Here is a 24,875-nt window from a genome sequence, read left to right as displayed (position 1 = left end):
CATAAAAGCATGAGGGTTCTGGATATTACCACCTGCCAGACTCATTGACAGAACAAACACATGCATTGAATTGACTTCACTAATGTTTACGTTTAATTGGTCCACTAGTCCCAGTGCAGAACTTCATGGGGAAAATGTCATGGTGTCAACAAACATAACTTAGTCTGGATCCCAGAAGTTGAGCATGGATTTTTCTAATTAATTCAATGTATGTATTTTCATACCAATGACATTTGGAAATTACCTACAGCTGTTCTTAAAATAATAGCTGCAAATTACAGCAGCAAACTATAAGATACAAAGACAAACATGCTTATTCCAGATGCGCCATTCTTGCGGGACAACTCACATTATCTAGTGTCCAGAGAAGTACCCATGAGTATAAGATAGGCCTTCTAATAAAAACCAACCCCTCTAATTAACAATAAGTGTTCAGTGATAAACTGCACCACACGACTCACAAGAAGTCTGTGTTTCTGCTGGAATGCTTAGAGGGAATGTTGTCAATGAGGTTTTGAATAGGGCCCTATGAATCTCAAACTTTGGCCAAAATAATGACTTAGATTTTGGAATATTGTTTTAATCAAATTAAATAGATTTCTTAGCTAGGCTTTTCCACAATTCTGGAGCCATTTCTGGAGGCAGAGTGGCATATAGCGAGTTAAAAGGCATATCATGGGGCAGAGTGGCATATAGGAGGGTATAAGGCAAAAATGGGGGTATAAGGCATTTCTGGGGGCAGAGTGGCAAATAAAAGGAAATAAAATCAAAAAAATATATTTTTCCCAATCATAGCTTTTGGGGGGTTGTCTTATAATCAGGGTCAAGCAAATACGGTATATTTGTGAGCCAATGGTCTCAATAGACAGCATAGTAACCTGCATATTCAACTAAAGGTAAGTGTGTGTGCGATTTGTGAGTGTTCAAATTCTCATAAAAGTGACCATACTCACTAATATTTGAGCAAAGGCTGGATAAATTTAAAATTGATTGTAGCTATTATATATTCTAACTATATATGACAACTACACCATATATAACAATTCAATAAAATGCTCCCAAACCCATCCAAAAATGGCCTGCCATTTTTTTTAGTCTGAGATTTTCTGTATAGATCTAAACTTGTGGTTTTATAATTACAAGGAAGACATCATGCTGGGATTCAATAAACAGAAGAATATTATACACTGCTCAAAATAATAAAGGGAACACTTAAACAACACAATGTAAGTCGAAGTCAATCACACTTCTGTGAAATCACACTGTCCACTCAGGAAGCAACACTGATGGACAATGAATTTCACATGCTGTTGTGCAAATGGAACAGACAACAGGTGGAAATTATAGGCAATTAGCAAGACACCCTCAATAAAGGAGTGGTTCTGCAGGTGGTGACCACAGACCACTTCTCAGTTCCTATGCTTCCTGGCTGATGTTTTGGTCACTTTTGAATGCTGGCGGTGCTTTCGCTCTAGTGGTAGCATGAGACGGAGTCTACAACCCACACAAGTGGCTCAGGTAGTGCAGCTCATCCAGGATGGCACATCAATGCGAGCTGTGGAGGCGCTACCAGGAGACAGGCCAGTACATCAGGAGACGTGGAGGAGGCCGTAGGAGGGCAACAACCCAGCAGCAGGACCGCTACCTCCGCCTTTGTGCAAGGAGGAGGAGCACTGCCAGAGCCCTGCAAAATGACCTCCAGCAGGCCACAAATGTGCATGTGTCCACTCATACGGTCAGAAACAGACTCCATGAGGGTGGTATGAGGGCCCGACATCCACAGGTGCAGGACGTTTGGCATTTGGCAGAGAACACCAGGATTGGCATATTCGCCACTGGCACCCCGGTGCTCTTCACAGATGAAAGCAGGTTCACACTGAGCACATGTGACAGACGTGACAGAGTCTGGAGACGCCGCGGAGAACGTTCTGCTGCCTGTAACATCTTCCAGCATGACCGGTTTGGCGGTGGGTCAGTAATGGTGTGGGGTGGCATTTCTTTGGGGGGGCGCACAGCCCTCCATGTGCTTACCAGAGGTAGCCTGACTGCCATTAGGTACCGAGATGAGATCCACAGACCCCTTGTGAGACCATATGCTGGTGCGGTTGGCCCTGGGTTCCTCCTAATGCAAGACAATGCTAGACCTCATGTGGCTGGAGTGTGTCAGCAGTTCCTGCAAGAGGAAGGCATTGATGCTATGGACTGGCCCGCCCATTCCCCAGACCTGAATTCGATTGAACACATCTGGGACATCATGTCTCGCTCCATCCACCAACGCCACGTTGCACCACAGACTGTCCAGGAGTTGGCGGATGCTTTAGTCCAGGTCTGGGAGGACATCCCTCAGGAGACCATCCACAACCTCATCAGGAGAATGCCCAGGCATTGTAGGGAGGTCATACGGGCACGTGGAGGCCACACACACTACTGAGCCTCATTGTGACTTGTTTTAAGGACATTACATCAAAGTTGGATCAGCCTGTAGTGTGGTTTTCCATTTTGATTTTGAGTGTGACTCCATATCCAGACCTCCATGGGTTGATAAATTTGATTTCCATTGAGAATTTTTGTGTGATTTTGTTGTCAGCACATTCAACTATGTGAAGACGAAAGTATGACATACGATTAGTTCATTCATTCAGATCTAGGATGTGTAATCTTAGTGTTCCATTTATTATTTTGAGCAGTGTATAATTTTGTGTCAGCCCTCGTTTTCATGTTGCTTTATTCAGATGCTTCAGATGGTTTTTTCTTTCCAAACAACTTCTTTCGAACAATCTTTGGTCAACATTACAATGGCTGCATTGAATGAATGCGTATGTGTAAGTGTGTGTTAGAATGAGTGTGTGTAAATTATGTTAGCATAAGTATTTAAGTGTGATTGTGTGTTAGTGTTAAAGGTGCACACAGTGCATCGCAGTTTGTTGCATATGGGGTACGTAGGTGCAGACCAGTTAGGTTGCCCATGCTGACCCCTGCTCATTGCAGAAAGCGCCTGCAACTCGCATGTGAGCATAAGAACTGGACCACGGAGAAATGGAAAAAGGTGACCTTGTCTGACAAATCATATTCTTTTTCTACATCACATGGATGGCTAATGATGGCAAGGGTGACACTGCTGAATACGAGCAATACTATCCAATGCATATTTGCCAAAATTGACAGCATAAACAGAGCAGAGAAAGGATACAATAAGGGTGAAAATGCCTAATGCCTTTGTTATTTTCTACACCCTGGTGGCTATATGAGTAACTGCCAATACAACGCATAGAAAATGCCTGTGGCAATGGGCCAAACTGTTTAAATCAGAGAAGCCCAGGCGGAAGTGACTCCCCCTACTTGCAAGCCTTTCTCAGAATAAGACATGCCACGTTTAAGGGATAAATTGAATGACTTATTCACTCTGATGGATAGCAACAGGCTGAGGAATTTTCCCAATAAATGGGCTTAGTTTGAAGAATGAAAAAATACTTTGCAAACAATTGTGTATATATGAATGAGTAATATCAAGAAAAACAGTATCCTTGTTTTGAAACACAGGAAAACTGAACATTTTTAAGGACAAATGTAATGCTTTATAAATGGCAATTGCAGTTTCTTAGGAAAATGTAATCATTTTTCTTATGTATAATTGAATTATATTTATTTTGTAAACTACAATCTTTCAGGAGTTACATTATGGGATCAATCCTAGAAGAAGGCAATGTCTTTAAGTCAACCATCAGGAAAAGAAAACAAAAAAGAAAACATTGAACATATATAACAAACACAGAAACTGAACCCTTAGGAGAAGATGTATATTGTAGTAGTACTACTGACAACAGAACAAATTGAATACCTCAAGGCACAAAAAAAGTCAGTAAAGAGCGAGAGACAAGGTGAGGGCAGGAGACTAAGACAGTTAGGGAGATAGTATGAGAGAGTGAGTATATATGTATGAGAGAGTGAGTATATATGTATGTTAGAGTGAGCGTTTATGTAAGTGTGTATGTGTCAGTCTGTGTGTTAGAATGCGTGTGAGAGTGCTTTACCTGCCCTGGAAGTGCATCATTATTTCAAAGTTAACAACCAAAAGTATTTTTGTAGGGTCATGTTAACACTTTTTACTCCACCATTTTACCACCATTCCAGGCCAAACATTGCAGTAGAATTTAGATTTTTCAATTTTGAACAAACACATTTTGAACAAACACAGTAGATTTATTTCTGAGGGTATGTGCATGTTCAAAAACAACTGATCTGTATTCAGCAACGCTTCCAGAGTACAACAATATCCCACATACATGGATATGTTATATTAAATATGGTAGGGTTAAACTAGCAAAACATGCATTTCTGTGTTTTAAAAAAGTTAATTTTGACAGATCACCTGAATATGGGCATATTGGCATGTTCCAGTTCAAAGTTGATGTTAAAAAAATAAAATAATTTTTCACATCCACTCTTGCCATGTCTTTTTTCGAAGTTGATAAGTAAAAAAAACTGAAATTTATTGATTTGTATTCACAAGTGCCCAGTAAAAACATTACTGAGTATGTTTTTTATCGCAGTTAACTTTCTAGGTGGCCAACTATGGGAACCAAATCTAATGGGAACACGTCGGCATGTTTTGATGTGGATGCTTTTCATTGGGCTACCTGCAACAAGCAAACAAAAAAATTATCTCCTGAGCAAATAGAGGCCACATACACTATATGTGGTATGTCAACCTTATACAGTCACAAGAGACCTCCAAAATCGTGGTTTCACCTCTTTTCTACAGTTGAACCCGGGAAGGTGCACCTCATAATTCTGGGGGTAAATTGCCCCTTAACATCAAAATAACACCTACAAACTATATATATTCCCTGAATGTACATCGTAGGAGGATTTCAAAGACGCCCTACTTACTTTTCTGTGTGGCCCGTCTTAAACACAAATGTAATGGGAACACAGAATTTCAGTTTTTTCAGTACCTTTTCATGTCACTATGTGATGGATGCTTCAAGCTGGGCAACCTGGAACAAGAAAGAAAACACAAAAAATAATCTCCTACTTCTGCCGACCACATAGATACCACATATGTGTAATATGCCATTGTTCCATAGTTACAAGTCATCCCCAAAATCTTCACAGTGCAAATTGGTTTTAACTTTTTAGAGTTTAACCATTAACATGCAAGCCACGATTTGCAGGGTAAAACTATCTAAACATCATAATAATCCTCATAAACTATATATTCACTGAAAGCACATTGCCTGAGGATTTCAAAGACACCCTATTTAGGTGGACCGTCAGAGCCATGAATGAAACAGGAACACAGGATATTGAGTTTTTTCTTTTTTTATTTGGTTCTGCATCATCAGCACAGGTAATTCTGACAATACGATCAGCTGTACATTATAGTGTTGTGTCAAAAAGTAAATAAGAGAAAATACAAGGGTTTTTTACAGTAAGGACAATAAGGATGTGGAATTCTCTGCCTGCAGAGGTAGTTTTATCGGAGTCTGTACAGACGTTCAAACTGCAACTGGATGGATACCTGGAAAAACATAAAATTCGGGGATATAATCTTTAATTATGGGGAAACAGCTTATTGATCCAAGGAGAAATCTGACTGCCATTTTGGGGTCAAGAAGGAATTTTTTTCCCTGGTTAGTGCAAAATTGGAAAGAGCGAAACCGGGGTTTTTTTCCTTCTTTTGGATCAACAGCAACACATTAACAGATATAGGAAAGGCTGAACTTGATGGACACATGTCTTTTTTCAGCCTATATAACTATGTAACTATGTAACAGCTCCTGATTATTAATCAAATAGCGGTAGTACTCACTGGCGTAACCTAAGAGGTTGCAGCGGCCACAGATGCGACAGGGCCCATGCCTCTAGGGGACCCCTTCTTCCTGTCTCCTCATACCAGTTCAAAATAGTTAAGAAAGGGCCCCTCTGACCTGGATCTGTGCAGTCCAGGCCAGGGGCCCCTTCTAAACTATTTGGAACCACCATGGGGAGACAGGAACGTATCGGGTTCACATTACATCACATGACTCCTCTGTGAAACCGAGGCTGCTCGTACACTGGGCGTGGGCAGCCAGCGAGAAAGCTGCAGGTGCGGTAAGAGGTGAGTGGGGGCAGGCGGTGGAATTTTTGTACATGTGTTTGCATATATGTATGTATGGAGGTGAGCATGGATGTGTACTTGTGTGTGTGATTATGGATGTGTATTTGTGTGTGTGTGAGAGCATGGATGTGCACTTGTGAGTGAGTGTAATTTGTGTGTGTTTACATATGTTGTATGTTGTAAGGGGGCAAGGGGCAAAGAAGGCACAGATCGGTTGTGTGGGGGCAATGATAGCACAGACTAGTTGTTGAAGATGGGGGTACCGTGGTTTCTAGTTATACCCCTGACAGTACTTCAAGAATGCTACAACTTCACATATATGCTGGTTCTTTGCTCATCGACCAAGGATTCTAGGTTCTAACCTAACAACTAAAGGGGACATTCTCCCATTGGGATGACCTTCCAAGATTTAAAAAACATCTGAAAGGCTGGGGGGAGAGACAGATTTCAACTTGCGAGCTATAGCCAATTTTATTGCAAGCAAAAAAAATGTATGAGCAGCTTTCTAGTGCAAAGAGAGGGGGCATCAGGAAAAAAGCATTGCAGTGTCACCTTTGGAAAACATGGCAGCCGAAGGGCCAACCCAGGTTTTATGCTGTTAAATAAGCCTTCCCACACTGGTCAAAGCTTTGGGAACTGCCATCATACACAAAGCATAGAGCCCATCTGGCAACACTCTCCAGAAGCCCCAGGAGTTAACCTACATACAATTGTCTTCTGAAGCTTAATGTGATTTGTATATTGGGAACCCCTTGCATTATTTCCTCCACCTCATGGCAGGATACAAGAGGAAAGCTTAGACATAGCTCCCTCTCCCAAGCCACAGCGTGAGCCAATTTGATAAGATGATCTAAGATACTGGCACAGCATTGAGAGCTCAGGTGAACAGAGGCAGACATGGATAAGTGGAAAGATCTGCATGAGATGGCAAATTTGCAAGCACCCATACAATTCTAGATTAGTGAGGTCAAACTTTTTTTGTGAATCTGTTCAAAAGGTAACAAAAAGGACTTGCCTATAAGGTCTCTGACACCAACACCCGTCTGCCACCATCTAGTGAGAGAAATCCCTGGAATCAAAATCTCTAAGATGCCCTATCCCAGACATTCATGGACAACCTGGTTAGTGGGAGTATGTTAGGTAGTTTCAGGCTCTCAGATGTTTTGAGCCACAACAGATGGGCAATCGTGTATGGGGCTAATGCTATACCACTTGCAAGAGTACATTTGCTATGTGATAATACCCCTTATCCAAATCTTATCACAGTTAAGCAGGGATATGTGTCTAAAATGTGGACATTATGATTGAAGGTGAGGAGCCAATGAAGTGAAAAATGTGTCACTGTAAAAGCCTGTCAAGCCATCGGGAACAGGGGCAAAATTCCTTTATTGCTCTTTTGACTTTAGCGTAACTAAATAGGGGCATCCAATTAAACCCAGGATTCATCTGAAAAAGTAGGCAGCCCCACCAACTGTAAATTATTTATGCTCTATAAAGTTGAGGAACAGAAGGATTGTCTCAAAAGGTGTAGAGGAATAATATTGTGCAAAGACATCTGCTATTTGGGCCAGATTATTTACAGATTGACCATAGCTATTTTTTAGACATAGCGGTCTGATGGCTGCCACAACTTCCTTACTTATAAAATACCACCTGCTTAATAGAGTTTTTGTTAAAAAAAAAAAACTGCTACGATGCTACACAGGTTTAGTGACTTTAAACTTGCCAATTTTAAATTTACCTTTTTTAATCTCAATGACCATAGACTCATTGGGCTACTTTTATTTTGGTCCTCTAAATCATAGAGTCTTAGTAGCAGATTATTGTAAGATTAATTACACTTCTTCTTTACAAAAGAGGCTAAACTAATAAACCTGCCTCTCAGTACTGCATTATAGGCATTCCCCAGAGCTTCAGGCAAGATGTCAGGAGACTGGTTTTCAGCAAAGTAATTTAAGTCCTATCTACCCGGTATAAAAAGGTAACAGAGTAAACCTTATGGATAACCATTGCATCCTTGGACTGCTAGCGGTGTAGTTTACAAATTCTGCCAGGTGACCAAAATAGAAGAAGAAATAACAACCCAGATAACAAAGTAACGTGTCAATGGGTCCCACAAGCCCCTCAGGGATAAAGTAACCCAGGATTGTGTCTTAGAAGCTGCATTATGTAGTTTTGATGTGATTGTGGCAAGAAATGGGTTAATGTTGCACAATGGCTCTAATGGTGCCATTTTGAAGCAGTGGGGGGTTAGAACTCAGTGCTTTGTGCCTGAAGCTGCCCATGGCTTATGCCTGCAGGATTGGTTGGTATGTGTTATCGGGCTTGGACACCAGTTCTATTACTGTTGAATGCCCAAACCCTCCCTATATTTAAAATGTAGTTTTGTCCATAGTTTTTGCCAGGGGGGCTTAATTGACATGGGACAGAAATGCAAGCACTAAAAAATGAAAAGGCCTCTTAACCCATTCACTACCCTATAGACGTACCAGTACATCCATAAAAGGTGAGGTAGAATTTTCCCTAGGACATGCAATCTTTGCAGTGGCAGGGAGAGGTCTCTATTGACAACAGGATTACCCCGTGTCAGCAGAAGCAGTGTAAGTGCTCTCGGCGCGAGTGGTGGTCCCCTGCTACAGCATTCCCTTCCAGTAGGTGTCAATGTTGACACCAGCCATAAGGTCACTGGAAGAGAAGAGACTCTCTGATTGCTCCCCCTGCTGGCTGATCTCACACATTGCAATCTGCAATGCAAGGCTGTGGAGGCATGCTTGTATTGGTCACAGTGTGATCAGTGCAGGGGAGTTCAGGGTGAAGAGAAAGAGAAATTAAGCCAACTATTAAAAATAATACACTATAGTAAAATATGTAAGCGATGTGGCCATAATATATAGAATATAAATTGGGTCATTGTTCAGCAGAGGCACCAACTGTGTAGAAGAAATGCTAGGCGAAATAAAAAAAAGTTTTTTTCTATTTTAGTAAAGGTTTTTGAGATATTAACACTGTACCCACTTTAGTAGGTACACCTGTTCAATTGCTTGTTAACACAAGTAGCTAATCAGCCAATCACATGGCAGCAACTCAATGCATTTACGTATTCAGACGTGGTCATGACAACATGCAGAAGTTCAAACCGACCATGAGGGGATTTAAGTCACTTTGAACGTCGCATGGAGTATTTCAGAAACTGCGTATCTATTGGAGTTTTCATGTACAACCATCACTAGGGTTTACAGAGAATGGTCTGAAAAAGAGAAAATATCCAGTGACTGGCAGTTGTGTGGACGAAAATGCCTTGTTGATGTCAGAGGAGAATGGGCAGACTGGTTCGAGATGGCAGAAAGGTAACAGTAACTTAATGAACCACTTGCAACCAAGGTATGCAGAATCCCATCTCTTGTGAACGCACAACACGTCAAACCTTGAAGCAGATGAGCTACAGCAGCAGAAGCCCACACAAGGTGCCACTCCTGTCAGCTAAGAACAGGAAACTGAGGCTACAATTTGCACAGGCTCACTAAAATTGGACAATGGAAGACTGGAAGAACGTTGCCTGGTCTAGTGAGTCTCGCTTCCAGCTGCAACATTTAGATGGCAGGGTCAGACTTTGGCGTAAGCAACATGAAAGCAGGAAACCATCCTTCTTTGTATCAATGGTTCAGGCTGGTGGTGGTGTAATGCTGTGGGGGACATTTTCTTGGCACACTTTGGGCCCGTTAATACCAATTGAGCATCGTTTAAACGCGACAGCATACCTGAGCATTGTTGCTGACCATGTCCATACCTTTATGACCACAGTGTACCCATCTTCTCATTGCTACTTCCAGCAGGATAATGCACCATGTCACAAAGCTCACATCATCTCCAACTGGTTTCTTGAACATGATACCGAGTTCACTGTACTGCAATAGCCTCCACATTCACCAGATGTCAATCCAACAGAGCACCTTTGGGATGTGGTGGAATGGGAGATTTGCATCATGGATGTGCAGCCGATAAATCTGCAGCAACTGCATGTAGCCATCCAGACCAAAATCTCTGAGGAATATTTCAAGCACCTTGTAGAAAGTATGCCACAAAGAATGAAGGCAGTTCTGAAGGCAAAAGGGGGCCAAACCCAGTACTAGCAAGGTGTACCTAATAAAGTGGCCAGTGAGTATATATGGTAAAAATGACAGCACTGAAAGAGTTAATCGCTTAAAAAAACATATACTATTTGACTAAAAATATGTGGCCACCTGACCATCACACCTACATGAGCTTATTGGACATCCCCTTCCAAACCCATGGGCATTAATATTGTGAGATCAGGCACTGATGCTGGACAGAAAAGGCCTGGGTCACAATTGGTGTTCCAATTCATCCCAAAGGTGTTCAATGGGGTTAAGGTCTTTGCAAGCCACTCAAGTTCCTGCATGTCGTACCATGTCTTTTGTGACCTTGCTTTGTGCACCAGGGCACAGTCAGGCTGTAACAGGAAATGGCCTTCCCCACACTGGTGCCACAAAGAGCATTTAACTGTCTAAAATTTATTTGTATGATGCAGCATTCATAATATCCCTCAGTGAAACTAAAGGGCTTGGCACGAGCCTTGACAAACAGCCCCAGGACATTATGCCCCTTTACTAAACATTCTGATAGGCGCTGTGCATTCTGACTCATCATTTACCAAACCGAGATTCATCCATCAGCCTTTGAGATACTGAATTGTGAATTTGTCACTCCAGAATAACACATTTCCACTGCCACTCCAGTTTTACGCCACTCCGGCTGATGCTAGTGTGCAGTTTGGCCTTGGAAACCCGTTTGATGAAGCTCCTGACACTCAAAGCTTGTGGTAATCTTTCTGATGGAACAATGCAGTGAGCGATGCCACAGAGGACAGGTGATTTTTTACATGCCGCAAGCTTCAGCGCTCACAGACCTGCTCTGAAGGAGTGCATGGTCTACCACTTCATGGCTGAGCTATTACTCCTAGATGCTTCCACTTCACAATAATAGCACTTACTGTGGACCAGGGCAGATCTAGCAAAGCAGATATTTCACAAAATTGTGGCAAAGATGACAACCCAGGGGCGTACCTAGAGTATTTGGCACCCGGGGCGGATCCTGTAAGTGGCACCCCCCCCCCAAATGTAAAGACATCTACAAAATTATGTTGGCAAGAATATTTATTGCACCAATTTGTAAACTGTATGTCAACTGTAAACAACAAGAAATCTGAAAAAATAAATTAATAACTTATAAGTAAAATAAATATGTTTAAATAACATTTACTGAACATATAATAGTGCTTTCTTTAATAACCCCCCCCAAAAAACAACAAACACAACAAGTTTCTAAGAAGACCTAACAAATGAGTGACAAACATTACAAATTAAGTACTGGCTAAGCAGCTAAAGACACTATAAACTAAAAAAAATTCTGATATTATAATCAGGAGTCACCATAACATTGTTCTCTTTTCATTTAAGCATTTGCATATATAGTGGTGTTGCCATGTCGACTCATGATTATATATACACCATATGAACCAGACACTGACTGTGGTATAGCATGACACCTATCACTATATACTGAGCCAGGCAGTGACGGTGGTACAGCATAATGCCTATCACTCTATACTGAGACAGACATTGACGGTGGTGCAGCTTAAGTAATTTCATTATATATTGAGGCAAACATTACAGTGAAACAGCATAACTCCTATCACTATACACTGAGCCAGATACTACAGTGGAACAGCATAACACCTATCACTATAACTGAGCCAGATATTGATGGTGGTACAGCATAACCGCTATCTTTATATACTGAGCTAGACACTTATAGTAGTACAACATAACTCTCATTATACACTGAGGCAGACATTGACAGTTGTGCAGCACAACTGCTATCATTATATACTGAGACACGCGCTGACAGTAGTACAACATAACTGTTTCCATTATATACTGAGGCACAAGCTGACGGTGGTACAACATAACTGTTATTATATACTGAGGCCCACATTGCCGGCGATACAGGATAACACCCATCACTTTATACTGAGCACACATTGACGGTGGGGCAGCGTAATCCATATCACTATACATTGAGCCTGACATTTACAATAATGCAGCATAACCCATATCACTATATACAAAGCCATTGATGTGGTGTAGGCCTACCACTTCAGTGTCTGGCTTAGTATATAGTGGTAGGGGTTATGCTGCATTATTGTAAATGTCTAGATCAGTGATGGGCAACCTTTTTGGCGTGGTGTGTCAAAAATCGGCAAAAAATCGAGCATAACTCGCGTGGTGTGTCACTTCGACAAAAAAAACATAATTTTGCGCAATTTATAGTTTAAACTACAAAAATGTATAATTGCAATATATAATTGTATTTAATAAACCAAAAACAAATTATTTAACATACCTGCTTAGTAACTACTTACCTTTCAGGAATCCTGCGGTGGGGGTGCAAGGCCTCTGTCTCCCAGCTCTGCCACTGTATGGAACAGTATAGAGTGATGGGAGTTATGATGTACTTTAGAGCATAATTATATAATGAAAAATACATTGGAAATGGTACAGCATAACACCCATCACTCTCACACACTTACCAATCCGCATTTACCAATCCACACACATACCAATCCACACACATACCAATCCACACACACATACCAATCCACACATATATACCAATCCACACACACATACCAATCCACACACATACCAATCCACACACATACAACAATCCACACACACATACACCAATCCACACACATACCAATCCACACACATACACCAATCCACACACATACACCAATCCACACACACATACCAATCCACACACACATACCAATCCACACACATACACCAATCCACACACATACACCAATCCACACACATACACCAATCCACACACATACCAATCCACACACATACCAATCCACACACACATACCAAGCCACACACACATACCAATCCACACACATACCAATCCACACACATACCAATCCACACACATACCAATCCACACACATACACCAATCCACACACATACACCAATCCACACACATACCAATCCACACACATACCAATCCACACATATACCAATCCACACACACATACCAATCCACACACACATACCAATCCACACACATACCAATCCACACACACATACCAATCCACACACACATACACCAATCCACACACATACACCAATCCACACACATTCCAATCCACACACATACACCAATCCACACACATACCAATCCACACACACATACCAATCCACACACACATACCAATCCACACACATACCAATCCACACATACCAATCCACACACACATACCAATCCATACACATACACCAATCCACACACATACACCAATCCACTCTCACTGTATGCTTTCCTACCTTTCCTCTTTTCTCCTTACAGCTCCTTTTCCTGCTCTTCGCTCCTCTTCTTCTTCAGTTCTTCTTCCGAGGGCACGGGGTTCAGAGGGCACGGACAGCGGTGGGCGCGGCTTCAGTGTTGTGCGCCGGGATCTGACAACAAACCCCGGTGCACAACAGCTGTTGCCGCGCGGATCGCAAGGGAGCGGTATCGGAGGTCTTTAACAGACCTCCGGCTCCCTTGAGTGATTTTAAGCCGGGTTCAAGGGAGATCCTTGAACCGGCTTAAAATCACTCAAGGGAGCCGGTGGTCTGTTAAAGACCTCCGATACCGCTCCCTTGCGAGCCTGCTCTTCCACGTCCCGCCCCCCCCTTTTTTTGGGGGGTGACACGCGCAGGATTTCCTCCAGCACAGATTCTTTCATCCTCGGCGGCCGTGCAGGAGCCGAGGATGAATCGCAGGAAATCCTGCGCGTGTCACCCCAAATGGCTACGCGTGTCAGCACTGACACGCGTGTCATAGGTTCGCCATCACTGGTCTAGATCGATGTATAGTGATAGGGATTATGCTGTACTGCCCTCAACTGCAGATCAGGGGAAGACTGTGAGAGTCAGTACAGCCTTCCCTTCTTCTGACTGCACCGTGACATTGGGAGGTCCTCTCCCCGTAATCATCCCCAAAGTCCATTTGTCCCCTACGTCACTAAACCACAACTCTCTTTTAATTACTCCCTGTAGTTCAGGTATAGATCAAATAAACAACACGTGCAATTGAATAAGACATAAATATCCTGTATTTACAGGTATACATAAATAATGTATGGAAACATAGCATTGCAGGTATAAATCAACAGAACACACAAACCCAGCATTGCAGGTATAGATCAACTGGAAATCACTCAGCACTGAAGGTATAGATCAAATAAACAACACATGGAAACAGCACCCCAGGTATTGATCAACTGAATAAGACATACAAATCCTGTATTTGCTGGTAAACATAAATAATGTATAGAAACACAGCATAGCAGATACAGACCAACACATTAACACACAAACCCAGCTTTGCAGGTATTGATCAATTGGAATTCACATAAAAAACTCAGCATTAAAGTTATAGATAAAACACCCTAAATTACAGGCATAGATCACAGATTGCACACCCCAAAGCCAGCGTCCACATTGCCCACATAGAACCTGACCAGCACCCTGCGGTGGGGGTGCAAGGCCTCTGTCTCCCAGCTCTGCCACTGTACGGAACAGTATAGAGTGATGGGAGTTATGATGTACTTTAGAGCATAATTATAATGAAAAAGACATTGGAAATGGTACAGCATAACACCCATCACTCTCACACATTTACCAATCAACACTTACCAATCCACAGATTCCACACATACCAATCCACAGATTCCACACATACCAATCCACAGATTCCACACATACCAATCCACAGATTCCACACATACCAATCCACACATATACCAATCCACACATATACCAATCCACACATATACCAATCCACAGATTCCACACATACCAATCCACACATATACCAATCCACAGATTCCACACATATACCAATCCACACATCCCACACATATACCAATCCACACATATACCAATCCACAGATTCCACACATACCAATCCACTCTCACTGTCACTCAGTCTTAATGAATGATTTCCTACCTTCTTTTCTACCTCTTTTCTTCTTACAGCAGTCTTTTCTTTTTACAGCAGTCTTCCTCTTCGCTCCTCTTCTTCTGTCTTCTTCCGGGTCAGAGGGCACTGTGGGCGCGGCTTCAGTGCCGCCGGTGTTTGTTTGTTGTCGACTGAAGCCGCGCCCACAGTGCCCTCTGCACAGCAGTAGTTGACGCGCGGATCGCAAGGGAGCAGTATCGGAGGTCTTTAACAGACCTCCGGCTCCCTTGAGTGATTTTAAGCCGGTTCAATACCGCTCTGTTGCGAGCCTGCTCCTCCAGCGGCGGACATTACTGTCCGTCTCTGGAGGGGTGCCGGGTGCCGGCAAGTTGGCACCCCCCTGATGAGCGGCACCCGGTGCGGACCGCCCCCCCCGCCCCCCGCTAGGTACGCTACTGCTGTCCGTCTCTGGAGGGGTGCCGGCAAGTTGGCACCCCCCTGATGAGCGGCACCCGGTGCGGACCACCCCCCCGCCCCCCGCTAGGTACGCTACAGTGACAACCTATGACAGTCCTATTTTAAAAGTCACTGAGCTTTTCAGTGTGACCTATTCTCGTGCCAACATTTGTCTATGGAGATGGCTGCCTATGTGCTTGATTTTAAACCCCTGTTAGCAGTGGGTGTGGCTGAAACATCTAAACTCAGTAATTAGGAGGTGTGTCATGTAGATGGTCCTGGCTCGTCAAAATGGCCGAAACATAAGCTTGGTAAATGGCTCCTACAATTTGGTAGGTCCTCAAACACACAACTTTAATAATACATGTGAGAACTTCCAGTATGCAGTGGCCATGTCTTACTTAGTTTGCATAAGGCTTAACTGCCTGTTAGCTATAGGGATATTTTTAGTCTATTATTTATAGCAATGCAGTTAAACAAGATGTAGAAATATTGCCATGTTCCACCTTATCTGAATTCTTTAACGTACACCTGAAAATATTAAATAATTAAAAATATTGGGGCAGAATAATCACCATGGAAACCAACAGAATGTTCCTGCTTATTTCCCCCCCTTTTTAGCAACTCGCTACAAAGCACTTAAAAAACTATGTAATTTTGAATGATCAATTTCTCTGGAGGTTAGTGTAAAAAGTCAAATTTACTTTTTAGGGATCTATCTGAAATTATGTGTTTGTTTATCAAAGTGATTTTCATGCAACTGTGATTGCTTAATTCCTGGTGTAAAAATGATTACTTTGTGTATATATTTTACTTTACTGGAAACTGCATAAAATACTGTAGTATTTTAATAGCTATTGAGTAGTTTTAATTATTTCTATTTTAGTGATTGGTGATATTGTGTGAGCTCACCACTAAGGGGTGAAAAGTTGTCAGATCACTCTAGCCTTCATATAAACTTGAATGTATATCATAGCCAAGAGGTTACTGGTAATTACTAAATGAGAATTTTACTTAGTAAGAGTGATTAGTAGGTGGTTAGTTACAGTAAGTCTTAGTTTGTGCATTAACAAAGATATATGAAAATGTACACCAGTGTAAGTTAGGAAGTAAGTTAGTTTAGTAAATTAAGTTAGGTTTGTTAGGCATTTATTAATAATTATTTTATTAATTTTATTTAGCAAAATGATTTGGTGGTTGCTTGTGCATTTTAATCAGGAATTGTTATATTTAGGCCCCGCTAGTAAAGAGGGATTATTGGACTAGGTGTAGGATAAGTGATAAAAATACCTAAACTATACATTAGATTATAACGGCAAAGGTTTATTCTGTTGAGGAAATGCATGCCATTTTGGCTTCTGAATCAGAGGGCATTAAGAGCATTTGAATTTCAGCCAGAAGAATCTACCGACTCTTTTACTCATGACTCTACTTCCCAAATACTGCCCCTATCAGGGATGATTCTGAAGAGTAGACACCTCTATTCAGATTCACTTCAGAAATACTCTCACCGTGAGTCGTGGAATCAATATTGAAGCTACAGGTTTCAAGTAGTATCATCCAATTATGTTTCAGTGTTACTTTTAAGATTTTTAGGGGAACAAACATTTTGAATGCTACTACTGATTCACAAAAAAGGCAGATGAATTATGGGAAGTTCTATATAGTCTTATTACAAAACAATAAAAAAATCTCCGGCAGTGCAGCAGACCAATATTTTTTCAGGCAGCACACAGTTACAAAAAACAATATATATATATATATACAGTGCAAGTTTGCCATCTGGTAGTCATTTTTGGTACTGCACCTATCTTCATGCATCAGTACACAATTTTTGCTTTTGAACACCTTCACGACCAAAAAAAAATAGATAACTTAAAATAAATGAAAATGATATAGGAATATAGGAGTGGTTTCCAAATCAGAGCATGATAAACATATGTTTGGTGTTTTTTCCCATTTATATTAGCTGTGTATATTCATATACCTGTGAAACTGAATAAAAGTATGGGTTTTAAAAAAAAAAGACTATTTAATTTGATTCATAACAAAATAATATCTTACATATATGAATATATATACCTGTGTCAAAAAATATAGATAATTTGTGTTGGTACACTAAATCCTAGTCTTGTCATATACCCTGAATATATGCATATTGTAAGAAGCACTTCATAAATTGTTGGCGCTATATAAATGGACGATTATTTGTTTGATTAGATTAAAAAAAAATGCAAATTTTTGGTTTATTAAAAATAATTTAATGAACAAACTGGATGTTAAAAACAAACAGCAGAATAAAAAACAAACTTTACATTAACATGTACGTGTCATTGTACTCTGAGCACACTTATCTCTATCATAATAGCATTTCTCTAATTACCTTCCTGTTTTACTATGACATAATAAAAGCTAGATTTTAAAAGATACAAGAACCCAAACACTATTTCCCAAACTAGGTTTTAATAACTAAAATAGTTTTACCAGTAAATATTAATTCACATGTATTTTTTTCATATTTAATTAACTATGATGTAAGAAAAATGCATTTCTTGTTTTTCCTTTTATTTGCCAACCTGCCCCCCAGTTATGCACATCAGACCCCAGGCTGGCCACTCTGCCCCCCCAGATATGCCTTAAACCCCCTGTATGCCACTCTGCCCCGCAGATATGCCTTATACCCCCTATATGCCACTCTGTCCCCTGATATGCCCCCCCCCAGACATGTGCGCCAGACTCCCTGGTGTCTACTGGGGGCATCCGGTGAGCGTCTGCCCGATGTGCATAGACAACTTCTGCTGCGCCAGGGCTTCTATGATGGAGCACCGGAAGGTCATGTCATCATAGAAGCCCTGGCGGAAGTGGAGGTTGCCTGCGCACAACGCACAGACATCCACCTCCTGCCAGAGAGGAGGATCCATGTGCCCTGCAGCGCTGCCGGGGGATCTGGATCTACGTGGATCTTATAGTCTGACCTCTATTTGCTCTTAAAAAACCCTCATCTTATATTCGATAAAATAGATTTTTATCGCTTTTATCGATTTGTTGTTGCAGCCCTAAAAGATATTGCAAAAACACAAATATTGATACTGTCCTGTAAAGTGAAAAAGCTCTGGTCCTTAAATTAGCCATGTCCATCGAAGAACTTATGAGTATACAACAAGAGTATACATTTCTCAAGAACATGGCAAGATTGGATAAATTATAGCAAATATTATAGAATATATTCCTAGCTTAATTACCTGTATCCAAGAAGTGAGATCAACCTTCATGCAGAAAGTAAAGCTCTAATGAACGCCCAAGTAACACGATACCAGGAATATGAAAGGTAAAAACAGCTTGGCTTGTCCGCTGTAGTGCATAGATACATCTCTTAGAATTCAACTTATCAATTAAATTAAGCTCTATGCAGGAGAAACTGAATGGTGTCCCTTCAACAAGTGACATAGACAGTGGGGTTTGTTCACTAAATATTTCACCTGTACATTAGCTTGCATTAGGTTTACAGTGTGTGAATGATGTTCTTGTCCGGTTGAGTTGTGGTGAAAACCTTTGAAACAAAAATTCTCCACATCCTTGTACCAGATGTTGAGGCAACAAAGTGAACCTCAAGAAATATTTCAATGTGGTTAACATCCAGAGTGTAGTTTAAATGTAAAATGTCAACTGCTGGTCCCCTGCCCAGCAGGAAAATTCAAGTCCAGTAAACCAATAAATCATGCAGTCTCCCTGAAGAAAGATACATTCAATAAAGTATCTGTAAAGAAAAAAAAGGGAACATTTACTTGTTTGAAAAGCTTAAGAATCACTCATGCTAGTACTAATTTGTGTGCTAAACAAAGTTATCATCACAGAGGAATAGCTACTGCATCAGGACATGTCGGTCCCCTACCAGGTTGTTAATAAGCAAAAATGAGTTCCATCTTACCATTATTTTAGCATTTCTCTAAATCTATTAACAGTCACTCTCTACATCCAGTAATTTGTTTCTACAATAGGCAATCAAATTTGTTTGCGGCCTGACAGAAAATAAATTATTTTGTTTGTCTCTCTAGCTTTCTCATTTATTCCACACTTGGAGGAACAATCTTCAGTTTTTGGACAAGCGGTGGTTCCACTGACAGACTGGGTCCTATTAGACGACGTTTCCAGCCATTTGGAGCCATATATATTGCTGTTGCACACTTATTTCCTGTAAGTAGTTTTAACCATATATATATATATTCTGTACAACTTTTTTATACTGCACAATGTGCTTTTACTCTTTGTTTTTGTAGTAATTATTAAAAGATGATGTTTTCTACATGATTTCGATGGGTTTATTTACCATGGAGGCTTTGTGAGTGCAATATTTCATCTTCACTCACACTGCTGTCCACTGCCAAAAGTGCCTACAATGGGCACGTGAGTATAAGTACTAGACCATGGAGCAATGGTGGCCTGGTCTGATTAATCACATTTTCTTTTACATCACATGGATGGCCGGGTGCGTGTACATTGCTTACACCCTTTCAAAGATACAATATTCCCTGATGGCATTGGCCTCTTTCAGCAGGACAATACGCCCTGCCACAAAGCAAAAATGGTTCAGGAATGGTTTGCAGAACACAACAATGAGTTTAAGGTGTTGACTCGGGTGACTTAAGGTGAAACTCCCCAGATCTAAATCCAATTGAGCATCTGTGGGATGTGGTGGACAGACAAGTCCGATATTTTATAAATAAATGTAAATGTAATGTATGATCCATGGAGGCCCCACTTACAGGACTAAAACAATCTGCTGCTAACGACTTGTTGCCAGATACCACAGCACACCTTCAGGGACAAGTGACAGCCAGGGCTGTTTTGGCTGCAAAAGGGGGATCTATACAATATTAGGCAGGTGGTCATAATGTTTTGACTGATTGGTGTATATTCAGCTAATTTCAGTGGTTAACCTTCTAGGGCCCATTCAGAGCTCCCAGAAAAGAGGGACAGAAAGACTTGGGTTCAAAAGAGGGACCCTTGAGGTGTATGTTATAGGACTAATACCTTCCACAAGCTTTTGTTTAGATGCAGATTTCTCCTCTACTTTGCTCCAGGACTGCGGTAAGTTCCTTATCTCTGACAGATGATCATAACGCACTTGTAGGAGTAGTCTTCTCTGCAGATATCTAATAGTACATTAAGGATTCAATGTAAACTAATTCAAAAACTATGCAGCATCTCAAGTAGTTACATTTGTGAAATGGGAAAATATTTTCAAATCATACATTTCATTTATTAATCACAAACAATGTTGTTCCCCATGTCAGAAACATCATACAAACGGATACACAAGTAAAAAACAAATAAACAAAAAAAAATATGATATTTTATATAACTTAACTCAAGGTGTTTCATCTTGGTATCACTCCTTCAAAATATTCACACTGATCCAGCAATGTATTCAAATGAAGTGCTGGCCTAGGCATGTTCTTACTCCATTACCAAAGTCAATGCCACTGAGCTCTAGGATACGACATCATATTGATGCTCCACTCAGGATGCACAGTGGGACACAGACTGCTATGGAGGCTTAATGTATATGGGCTGGTTGCAGAGAGAATATATAGGTTGATCTTGCCTCGTCAGGAATACACAACTGCTCTTCACCCTGTTGATTTTTTATCAGTAGAATGGGTTTTTGAGATCTTATTATCGCAGGTGGTGGAAAACCTGTGTTGTGGGTGAGGCTCTGAGAAACTACTTTTCTGTGGGAAATGAAGTGTTGATGATTGTTGATTGAGTTAGGGACATATCTGCCCGCTGCATATGTCCATTAGGGAGACAAATAGTTTAGCATCCAGTTCTGCACACAGGCAATGTACAATTTAGAACACCCACAAAGCTTACTTTATGATTAATCCATCCTGCAGTGTGGAACCTGGGTACGTACTGTCTGGAATTAGTTTGGCCTCCCTCCATTGTGGCTGGATTCCAAATTGGACCAGACAGAGAAGTGGAGGGATACAGGTGCTTTGCTGTGTGTTTCTCATAGAGTCAATATGCAGAGCTCAAAGAGGTTTGGAGGGCAATCTTTGTTTTAAAACCATTGTATTAGTATGATTATTACTTTAATGCAAGAGAAAGTTGGTTTATTAAACTTTATTTTATGCTATAGATTACTATAACCAAACGTCAGAGGTGCAATTATTAGCAGCCTGTAACAGTTCTAACTTTTTTATCTTACATGCATAATTATTATACATTATATTTGTAATCATAAATATAATGTTTCCCTGGACTATCTTGCTTTGCAGGTCTTAGCAGAGGTACTTTACATTTTATCTATTTTGTAAGAATTGCACGTAAATTATATAAACTGCTGTAACATTCATAGTAATCTGTAAAGCAATATAAAGGATACTGATTTCTGTAATGTTTCTCTATGTCCTGCAGCCACTCCAGCATGTCAGCTATAGAAGGGCTGACAGCAGAACGCACCAGGGAGGCTTCAAGGCCAATTTTCCCTGCATTTACCTCATAGACATACAGGACAGCTCCAACCTGATGACTCACAGAATCCCTCACCCTCTGCAGAATACACCTGAAATTACAAATATCAATCGTACCAGTTAAGCCACTATGAGCAACGTTACTATTATACTGGAATAGCTTAAAACATAACCTACAGTACACCAAAAACAATTTACATAAACCCCTTAAGGACCAAGCAGTTTTTTTTTATTTTTGTACCCAAGAAGGGCATTATTTTGATCATATCTTATTTAATATAAAGAAATAATAACATGGTGAAAAAAGAAAAAAATTAACTTATTTGAAAAATATTCTACTCATCTACAAAAGTTAATGGAAAAATCTGCTAAATAGATTAGATTCTAATATTTGTCCAGAGTTTAGAAATCCCCAATATTTTCATGTTTTTTTTTTTTGCAAGTTAAAGAGCAATAAAAAGCTCACTGCTATTTCAAAACCATTCATTTTCAAATCTGGTCATTCTGTCCTCATGTCCTATGTGGAACATCTTTGAAACCAGTAAATTCAATTTACCCCCATCAAACCATGTATTTTTGAAAATTGGTCACCCCTGGGTGGTATTTTACCTATGCAGTTTACGTATTCTACCCCAACCTACTGTATCAAAACAAGACAGTAGCTTGAACAAAGAGACGTTTGTGAAGAAGTTACCTACATACATGAGAACTTTGTTCATAAGCGGGAATTATAGGAAATATGAGGTCCCAAACAATCCTGGCACTTGTTCCCAGGTCTTCTGGGCAACCTGCAGGGTCAAGGTGGCTATCTTTTCCCTCATATACCTGGAAGGATAACCAGTCTTGCTTTTGAAGAGCTTATACACCTTCACTTCAAACAAGGCCTCTGAAAATGAGGTGGCTAATCAGGGGCGGTGTTTATACAACCTTAAAAACTGGGGGTGCTCCTTAGGGCGGAACAGGCTGTTGACAACATGAAATTAAGAATTGTTTCATACCTTTGCCTAGCATAAACGAGGGTACTACACATGAGACTGATACAATGTTTTTTGCCAATTAACATTGTGAGTGCGAGTGCCCACAATTTAAGAAATGGGGTTCCATGGCTGCTTTGCCAAAAAATGAACCGGAGCTACAAGGTCTCCTCTAGTGCCGCAAGGGATCTTCCTCTCTGGCGGCCGGCGACTTTCGCTGGGGCTTCTATACTGGAGCATCGGAAGTTCATGTCATGCCAGCACTCATAAAAACTTGTCATATATTTAAGCAAATATGGTATTTTCACATTATTATTTGTATCTCCTTGGATCTGGATGGTTCCCTTTATGGTGTTATGGTGGCAGCAATGAAGTTTATTGTTTTAAAATTGTATTACATATTTTTTAATATATTTAATTGTGGTTGCTCTGGAATTTTGTTTTTCAGTTTTTGAATGACTCGATGGAAACATCTTAACCGCAGCCAGACATGACGTTGGATATCGGTTAATCATGATGACTTTCTGATATTAACCCCATCATAGATAAGGCTGCTGGGTCTAATTTCTACCCAAAGGTGGAAACCTTTAAGCATTTGCTCAATCATAATTTGCATCTTATTTACTGTACCCAAATATTACGTCTTCAGGTCTTACTGTATTTTGTATATAATGTACAGCCAATACACTGTATTTGCGGCATGCTCATGCCTGTTTGGTAGGCCTCATATTACACATTCGTGGGTCCAATATTTTCTCATTAGCCTAACTTTTTTCCCTATTATTTAGCCTCCATATTGGGGCAATATGAAGTGTTTTAGTTATTTTTTATTATAATAAATAAATGTCAAGGCAACCCTACAGGAATCATTTAGCTTCAGAATACATAAGATCTTTATGTATATAGATGTATCAATGCTATGTTAATATACAGACTATGAAGCTCATGTTTATTTACGTATATCCTTTTGTAGATCTCTGTGTGTCTATGATGTATATCAGGTGTAAAATGCTAACTTGTATGTTGTATTTCCAACAGAGAAGAAAAAGCATAAGAAATAGATAGTTTTTTCATGATAAAGCCTTTCAACACCCAGTTGGTTTATGTGGGTATGTTTTCATTGGGTGGGATCTAGTATTATAAAATGCATGCAAAAATGAGGGAATGTTATCAATGTGAGCAGCTTACATGTAGTCATTCAATTTCTCCAGAGTAACTTCCATTGCTGACTTGAGTTTGTAGTGGAGACGTCCCTGTAGATCAGCAAAGGCACTCAGTGGACTGTTTTTGAATATGACTTTCTGGCAGGCCTCCATCTGCTCTGCAAGGTTACTCAAATTAGCGACCAGCGGATCACACTCCAGAAGAGTGAGTTTCCATTCCTCGTGATGTTGTTCTACAGTATCAAAGCATTTTCTAAGAGACTGTTGAACAGATCCTAGCGCTCCTTTATCTGACATTCTGCAACAAAAAAAAAAATCAATGGAGTGTTAAAAACAATACTGCATTCATTCAACTGACCTATTTTTTCCATTAAGCAGGTGTGACTACATTATTAGACTGCAGAATTATGTGTCAATGACATTATTTTTATTTATTGTTTTATATAGATATCATTGTGTTATATATATCTGTAGCGCTGTACAATGGCCAATGGACAGGACAAAACTAGTATGTAACTGTTAGAATATTCTTTGTCTTGAATATCTAAACTTCTCCAGTGATCAAACAGCAATCAAGACCACAGCTTCTATGTCTTATTAAGCATGTTTATTCAATAACACAGTAACATACAGTACTGATGGACGGACTGTAGGCTCAGTATTCTTGGCGAG

At 40.5% G+C, this 24,875-nt stretch overlaps 1 protein-coding gene and 1 long non-coding RNA gene across 4 annotated transcripts in view; both read right to left on the bottom strand.

The window, feature by feature from the left end:
- The window catches only part of C2H1orf109 (chromosome 2 C1orf109 homolog), an 87,976-nt gene extending 63,476 nt beyond the window's left edge, over nt 1-24,500 (bottom strand). For 2 of the 3 annotated variants that reach the window (XM_053454526.1, XM_053454527.1), the window contains exons 1-3: nt 24,229-24,500; nt 21,979-22,158; nt 20,622-20,743 (exon numbers count right to left, since the gene is read on the bottom strand). In XM_053454526.1, coding sequence (XP_053310501.1) covers nt 20,622-20,743; nt 21,979-22,158; nt 24,229-24,500 — 574 coding nt within the window. Of the gene's footprint in view, nt 1-19,047; nt 19,348-20,621; nt 20,744-21,978; nt 22,159-24,228 lie in introns of those variants that run through there. The other variant, XM_053454528.1, reaches the window with a different exon arrangement.
- Nucleotides 17,829-18,803, bottom strand: LOC128472624 (uncharacterized). The gene is made up of 2 exons (XR_008346187.1): nt 18,681-18,803; nt 17,829-17,862 (listed from the first exon to the last, which is right to left on the bottom strand). It is a non-coding gene; the product is annotated as an uncharacterized LOC128472624 (long non-coding RNA).
- Nucleotides 24,501-24,875: the final 375 nt, after the last annotated feature.

The sequence above is a fragment of the Spea bombifrons genome, chromosome 2 (assembly GCF_027358695.1).
Source record: "Spea bombifrons isolate aSpeBom1 chromosome 2, aSpeBom1.2.pri, whole genome shotgun sequence".
Classification (NCBI taxonomy): Eukaryota; Metazoa; Chordata; class Amphibia; order Anura; family Pelobatidae; genus Spea; species Spea bombifrons.
The sequence above is the reverse complement of the archived record's forward strand: the minus strand, read 5'-3'. Positions and strand labels throughout refer to the sequence as shown.